The sequence below is a fragment of the Ylistrum balloti genome, unplaced genomic scaffold, assembly GCF_031769215.1.
Source record: "Ylistrum balloti isolate Yb309-2 unplaced genomic scaffold, AGI_CSIRO_Ybal_v1 Utg371872, whole genome shotgun sequence".
Taxonomy (NCBI): domain Eukaryota; kingdom Metazoa; phylum Mollusca; class Bivalvia; order Pectinida; family Pectinidae; genus Ylistrum; species Ylistrum balloti.
In genome coordinates this window covers 593067-601086 of record NW_026782925.1, presented here as the reverse complement: position 1 = coordinate 601086, position 8020 = coordinate 593067, and the positions used below count along the sequence as shown (strand labels likewise).

At 34.4% G+C, this 8020-nt stretch overlaps 1 protein-coding gene across 1 annotated transcript; it reads left to right on the top strand.

The window, feature by feature from the left end:
* Nucleotides 1-586: 586 nt before the first annotated feature.
* LOC132563805 (uncharacterized) lies at nucleotides 587-6823 on the top strand. Its single transcript, XM_060228556.1, has 5 exons — nucleotides 587-791; nucleotides 3743-5029; nucleotides 5451-5762; nucleotides 6126-6323; nucleotides 6549-6823. Exons 1-5 carry the CDS (start codon nucleotides 587-589, stop codon nucleotides 6821-6823), a joined length of 2277 nt encoding a protein of 758 aa, XP_060084539.1.
* The last annotated feature ends 1197 nt before the right edge of the window (nucleotides 6824-8020 follow it).

Below are 8020 nucleotides of genomic sequence, written 5' to 3'. Positions count from 1 at the left end.
AATGATTTAAAATATCGTTTTATTACTTTTTATGTGGATTGTACATAAATGTTACATATTTCACTTCCTATGAAGATATTTAGCTGATATGTTACACCATCGTCATCATGTCAACATTTTCTTCCAAAATAAAGAGGGAAAAAATAAGGAACTTGTCACTTTCGATACAACCTAGATGTCAATTAAGTATTGTACAAAATAAGTATGACATCTAAAAATTTAATTTAAAATAATATAAAGATCTGCAGAATTACTGAAACGTGAGTGTATTTAAATCGGTAACGCGCTAAAGCTTCATATAATTTGCGTCGGCTATGTTTATTGATTGTTTCAGTGGTAATGAGGCATAGAAAAGTGTCAATCATTTCCACGCTTTCTTTTCTGACGTGTTGTGTCAGTCTCGCTTGGCCTGGCTGGGGGATTTATTAAGCCATCCTGTCTTATGTCAAGCACAGCTCTCAGCCTGAGATAAAGTGATAGTTTAGAAGAAGTAGTGTTCAGGAGAGAAGAGTGTGTTTACTGGTTCACGTCTACAATAGCTATCTCTAAGATAGTGACTTCTAGCTGGACTAAGACCTGATCCAAAATGGTGATCGAAACTTTCTTAAATATATTCCTGTGTTATTCCTCACTACAGTGCAACAGAATTCCTTATTTTTCGCCGAAGCACTACATTGAGAGTACACTTGTTGGGAACAATAGACAGTATGCGTTCAAACGTTGTAATGACACCGCAATTTTGCCAAAGGTTTATCTCAATGACGTGTGCCGATGTGTTCCTGAAAAATTTTGTAAGTATCAAATTGGCATTTTAACGTTTTATTAAGATTTAATTTGCTTCACTTTTTTGTCCCATTCTAAGTCATGTTCTCAAAACATTCTTTTTGAAAAACTCTTGTTATTAGATAATCCTAAATGAAATGGCAGATTTTCTGCTTTATGTTATAACAAATGTTACTTATAGACTCATAGAAAGACCATTCCACCCTATAATGCAGTTATATCCATTATTGAATTATATTGTATCAGCTCTGATTTGACGATTAGATAACAGGCTATAATTTACATTCAACTGTAAGGAAAAAAGAAGTATACGGGGAATTCAGTTACGTCTAATGACCATTGCTTTTTGTAAATGACATTATTCTATATGATGTTGGAAAATATAAATCAAGATCCTTTTGATGTTACACACTGATATCATGATTTACAAATTAATTGAGAAAGACAATCCTGATTTTGTAATTCAGACGAATAATGGTTATCTAGGCGAGAATGATAGTTGGTATTCAAATAGCTGATAAAAAAATACATAAAAAATTCTTTCATAAAAAGATTATGTTACTATATTTATATATATATAAAAGACCAAATAATTCATGAAAGGTAAATTGATATAGATATTTGAATATCTCAATTCACAATAACATTAATATTTGAATTAAGACATACATTCGGAAATATGAATGTGAAGATTTGATAACAAAACGTTTAAATTAAATGTAATAAAGATAGATGGGTGTTTAAATATGACATGCGGCAATAAAAAATCGGAGCTATGTCTAAGACATAATTTGATTTTTTAAACGAGGTCAGTTACTTTATATATCATATAAAAGAATTAAGAAGAGTGCCATATCAAATGTTATGGCGAATGCATTAAATTTGCACATACACTATTGCATGATTTTTTTAATTCATGTCATTCATATTCATAAGAAATAAGACAACGATTAAACTTGTGTAGCTATAGACCTAACAAATTTCGGACCTCCATTTTTTTTTTTTTTTAAATTTCCGAACAATTATATGACGTCTTTTTCCTGTGACGTTATATAATAGTACTTTTCTAGGGAGTAATCACTATGTAAACGAGTAAAATTAAAACCATATATTTATGTACACATATATGTATGTATAAATTGATCCTGCTTGCAACTGGCACTGTTATTGTCGGAATACCAGACACATATATTTTTACTTCATTCCAACGTGACGAAGAATAAATGTATATGTTAAAAGTATTACGCCGGAGTAGCTTTCTGAATTACTGTAATATTTCATTTAAGATCTAAAATAAGCGATTTTGTTTTTGAAAAGTCAATATTAATCATGATACTTGTTCAAGTTTGAAACTGTGTCCACGCGGAGCAATTATTTTGACCTATTTCATTAGACCTAAGTTTGCTTAACATCAACTTCAGATAAACATAGTTGTTTTAACAACATACTTGTGAACTTTCGAAAGGTCTGCCTTGCATTTTCAATGAATATTGCAAAATGTAACAAAATGAATGTATTTGACGGGAGCACAAAGATAAAAGTGGCTTGCTAAAGATTTGCCTGCCTTTAATTCACCAATCTGATATGTTATAGCAATGACCGTAAATATACAAACATGTTTATGTGTTAACTAACAATTAAAGGAATCTTTGGCAGGTTATGAGCCAGTAATTTGTACTAATTATATCCAAATATTTGCAAATAAATTACATCCTTACATATCAGTATCTCATACTCTTGACGAGCTATCAATGTCAGCGTTAATTTGTTACAATGCATAATTGATTTGTGGTGAATGACACTCCATTTGAAACATTGACAAGTATAAATCTGTCAAACTATGTGTAAATATCATATCCATAGATTGGCAATTGACCTCGTTACATGATTGATTGATCATCATTTCTTCTTTAGATTCGTACAAAGATAACAACAGGGGCATTTTATATATAATATCTAGCAATATTTTGAATGAACTCGAAAAGTAAAATTTTTCTTTTGGAGAAAACACATGTGATTTCATCTTGATGGCATTTAATCACTCATCATGTAAACATCTATATTACGTCACCTCAAATGTCATCGAAAGTTAATTACTGGTGTATTAAGCTTACCGATTATATAATGGTATGAATGTTTTACCTTCTGAATTAATAGAGAAGTAAATAAGTACATATATACATTTACGACGGAAACAACTCAGTGTCAATGTTTTAGTTGGCACTGAGATAGCATTTTCCAATAATCCGCTCCACGCTTATGCTAATAAATTATGTCGTTTGCGTGGTATACGTTAGTTTAAAAAAGCAACCGTGTTGAATTTTTTAACGATATATATTTTTTTTATATTATTTTCTTATTTTTCAATTGCTACTATAATTTTTGTTGTTAAATTGTTTTGAAACACTAACAACTGGTGAAGCATATAATTTAAGGTATCATACGATGAACTCAAAACTATGACCTTGAATTTCGTATTAAAATGTGATTCTATTATGTCCGTGCATTTCTTTACAACTATTATCACACAGTCGATTGTAAGAATTGTAATGATTGAACAAATTTACCTGTTTTTACTAATTACTTTAAATATCACAAATTGTGACGTCAAAACGATAAAAAAAGACGCACAAGTAAATAACACCTTGTGATAAAAATTTAGAATTAGACACAGTAGAGCCAAATAATGAATTAAACTTCATCATAAAGCTGTTTCGTCCTTTTAGGACTTGTCAGTGATAATAAAGCGTAAAAGTTTGCGGCTTAGAAGGCGACTGAGGAAAATCGAAACTAATCTAAAGAAAAGTCAAAATCTAAACATGGAAGTGCAATAGCCCTATAAAAAAACAAATTTCATACATCAGTGTCACAATTCACATTAATGGTTAAACTAATTTCGAGATTTCATTCAAGTCGCTTCACTGACTTTTCAAATGACAGATTATAACTTTTTTTTCAGATTCGAATTTCATGTTTATCAAAGATGGCATTCGAAGAGGACAATTCAATGGATTTAAAATGAACTGCACGCAGGTTTTTAATAGCACAGCGGAAATGTCAGGTGGTACCGTACCCCAAACGGCTGCACCTAGCCGGATATCTACGGCTTTGGCAGACCTACTGAGAAGAAGAGGGGTTAGTCCTTTAGAAATAGCTCGGATACAGGCAACTGGTTTATCAGAAGCCGAACTCGAGCAATTACAGGCTAGAAGGAAGCTTACACTGACAGAAGCTGCATATATGAGATCAAGAGGAGTTCCCATTCAGCAGATTAATGCATTTCAAATCAGAGGCCTTTTACCTTCTGAGATAAGGGCGTTACGCGTAAGTGGACGACTGCCTCCTGCGTTACCTAGCCGGCCTTTTCGACGGGTATTGTCGAGTCCCGTGAGTGGAAATCTTCCGCAAGTCACTCCCATTCGTCCCGTTAGAGGAGTCATTGCCAATAGAATTGGTAGACCTCTCCTTCCCCCAGCCATTCCAGGCCGTCTGCCAGTTGTTACACCTATAAGGCCAGTTACAATGAGGAGCGTACCAAATGTCCCACCTACTGCTAATAGGCGTATCACAAAGTTTCAAGAACTACAGCTTCTCTCTCGTCAAGCGAACCCATTACAGCTTATTCAAAGTGTGAGGTCCCTGAATATAGCTGACCTACTAAGTGTCTCACGAGAGATGACTGCAGATCAGTTTGTTGCAATGTGGAAGATTTTAACAGATGCTCAAAAGCAACAGCTACGTCCTCAATTGACTGCGCAGATGAGGGACCGTTTAACTTCCACTCAAACATCCCAGGAAAGTCTTCAAGCTTTCCAGAATTTGCTTACTCCTCGCCAGATGATGCAGTTATCGCCTGAACAACTTCGCCGCCTGGGAGCAGTTCTTGCAGCCATGGATGGTGACAAGTCACAATTGCCAGATGGTCTTTTACCAACATCTAATGGTGACAAAACAACAGAGACAGGTCTTCCCTTCAGACAACCGGATACTACTGCAGTAATTGGGACAAGTCCAGGCTCCACTGGTATTACAGTTGTCGGAAGTGACAGTTCCAATGCTGCTGAAATCGGAACGATTGACATCACTGGAGACAATAGCATTGGCGGGGAGGGTTCAGCGCCCGCTACCGGTACAGGTATGTTAACACCTGTTAACAAAGATAGTGGGGCGGAGAAGATGATCCTATATGATGTTGTCGCTACAGAACCGGGTGATTCGCAGTTAAATAAAGGCAACATTGTCGAAGGTAACAACATTGATGTTGAAAACCAACATTAGCCTTAAACAAAAGAACGTCTTCTTTTGGGAAGAATGATTTTGGAACATAAATTACAGTCTACTGTAACATTACTTATTCTAGTGGGGCTCAAATTTCGGGATTTTCACTACAAAATCTTATTTCTCGGGCTCTGAATTTCAAAGATGAATAGTTATCACGAAATTCATCAACAGGTAATAGTTATTCAAAATGAATTCTCGTGCATATGAACTGAATATGACAACGATTATTAACGAATTCATCGACTATCAATTTCCACGAAAATGAACGATTTTACAGTAATCTTCAAGCTTAAAATCTAGTAACAGAGATCTAAAAAATAACATTTTCGATTAATTTTTTGATTAATTAGTATACCGTTAGCATCTATGTTTTTATGTCATTCCAGTTGGAATCTCTCCTATTGACACTTCGGGAAACGTAGTTGACACCGGCAACCAGAATGTGCCTGATCCGCCATCACCCGATTTACAGCTCACTTCCGGAAGCCTCGTTATCGACAACACAGTAGTCAATGCACCTCCTCCGTCTTCTGGTGGTGCTATAACAGGAACATCTGGATCTTCTTCCACCAATACTGTTACCACTATAGAAACCGAAAATACTGTCATTAAGAGTACCTCTACCAACACCCAAAGTCAGACTGATGTTATAATTCCAAATTATAATATTATACAAGACACAGAAGATCTACAGCAAGGTATGATTCTTATACAATCATGCCTTTTCACTTGAAAAAAAAATCTTGTCTGTTGGTCGTTCTCTGTGGTAGATTTTGACTTTTATCTTTTAATTCCAAATCAGAGCATTATTCAGGTACAGAAGAAAACATAGTGTCTGTAAGTATCTCTCTGTGATAGATTTAAATGTTTTACTTTTATTTAAAGTCGGATTATTCTGTCATAACTCTTACACTTTTAACCGATTTGAAGTATCCAATTATCTTTTGTGTTCCATTCTCAGCGATATCAAACAGAGTACGTGGTCAGTTATTTGGAATATTGGTTCTGGTCAATGTTTTCTGTAAACTTGTTAACAAGGGATCTTGTTCATGTTTTGATAGATATTTGTAAGGTGTGTGAGGCACGGGATCGGACAGTGGCTTGCTATCTTGAACACCCGAAGATGTGTAACAAGTTCATTCAGTGTGTCACCGACTATGGCGAAAAGCTCCGACCACAGGTTATGAAGTGCTACCCTTTCATGTTCTGGAATCCAACGTTCAACAGCTGCGTCCGAAACTCCACACATTGTAAAACATGTAAGTTTGTAGGCACTCCTTTATACAAACCGAGGGTATAGTTTGTAAGTAAATTGTTATTATTATTCCTTAATTTGAGTACAAATTCTACTGGACCTTCTTTGCATCCTTTCTTCCTGTTACAGATGTTATAGTGTTGATTGAATCTTAATTATGGATAAGTTTATCACAATAATAATTAACCATTGAAAAATAAATATTAATACGACATTGTGCTGTTAACAGCGACAGGATTGGAGGACTTACCAAGAGAACCGACTGTGGAAGCTCCAGTCGTATATGACAACAATCCTGCAGAAGTGGTTATTGAGACTACCCCACAACCAAGCACTGAAGCCACTACAGAATCTCCACCAGATTATGCACCTTTCGAAAGAGTTCATGCTACAGTAGAAATGAGTCTATTACCGGCACCTCCTTCAGAATCTGGACTTACATTCCCGGATGCTGCACCTTCCGGTCTCGATTTCCCGGATATACATACAGGTCTACAACCCTAAACACAGAGCAATGCTTTTTATTCACATGTATAAAACACATTATTCACATATTGTATGGTTTCATATTTTCGTCACGCCATGAATTGTACACAATTTGCATTTAGTGTTCGTTCTGCCTTCTGTAATTAAATACTTAATGCCTTAAGGGAAAAATACTATACACAGTTTAACTTACATATATATCTTCACATTTTTATACTTATATTATTCATTCAGAAATTATCATAGAACAAAACTAACTTGAAGTGGACAACAGCCATATGTTGCTATATATGTTGCATTTATTAATTAAATTGTGACTCAAATTGTATTGCTTTGCTCTGTTTTTACTGATAATTGCTTTCGCCGCTTTTGAAATGGCGCTCATATGATAGCCACGCAAAAAATGCACCACTATAAAGCATAACTGATCACGTGCCGCAAAAACACCGGAGACACTTCTAATATCTTATGTATATAAAATATGACGATAATGGAAACATTTCACAAAAATTCATCATTATACGTTTGAATTAAGCTTATATCGTATAACCAAAGAAGGATTATCATGAAAAATCAATTCTGCTGCTACGTTTAAAAGACAAGGAAATTATTTATTTTTGCAAATATTATTTTCCGCAATAGTTTGATTCATAAAGAGTAATTATAGATGAAACATTGATTAAAAATGACTTTCGTTTATAATATATGGCATGCTCGATTTGATTTTAGCAAGACGAGGCTTCATTCTACATGGGGACGGTAAATATTTTATCAAAATGTCATGTATCAGTATTACACACTAAATCAATAGTTTTCTCATGAATAAAAAATGCTTAAATTATAATAACACAGTGTCAAACTCAAACAAAAAAGAAAATGCACAATTTAATATACAAATAGATAAATGTTAATGGTTAGGGTAAAAGTATGCTAAATCACCAACGTCCGGTTTCTATTCTCTTGTAAAGTCCAGATGATGTCACGTTATCAAAAAGAGAGCAAGAAAAGTCCAGACAAGTAAAATTACATGTATCATAATGTTACAAGTTTTATTTTTAAACCAAAACATTTCATTCGTAAAAGAAAGTAACAAGGAGCACATTGAAGTCGATGAAGCAAGGTTAATAATAAAATGAGGAGGTCGGTCTCGGAGGTTACACATTATTTGACTATCACGGGAATGTAACTCCATAACTTGATTTGAAAATATATGTT

What these genes read in the sequence shown, in the direction of transcription:
- LOC132563805 (XM_060228556.1), top strand. Translation starts at nt 587, where the DNA reads ATGGTGATCGAAACTTTCTTAAATATATTCCTGTGTTATTCCTCACTA. An exon ending in ATGTGTTCCTGAAAAATTTT is followed by an intron (nt 792 to 3,742) that starts GTAAGTATCAAA and finishes CTTTTTTTTCAG; the next exon opens with ATTCGAATTTCATGTTTATC. An exon ending in TAAAGGCAACATTGTCGAAG is followed by an intron (nt 5,030 to 5,450) that starts GTAACAACATTG and finishes ATGTCATTCCAG; the next exon opens with TTGGAATCTCTCCTATTGAC.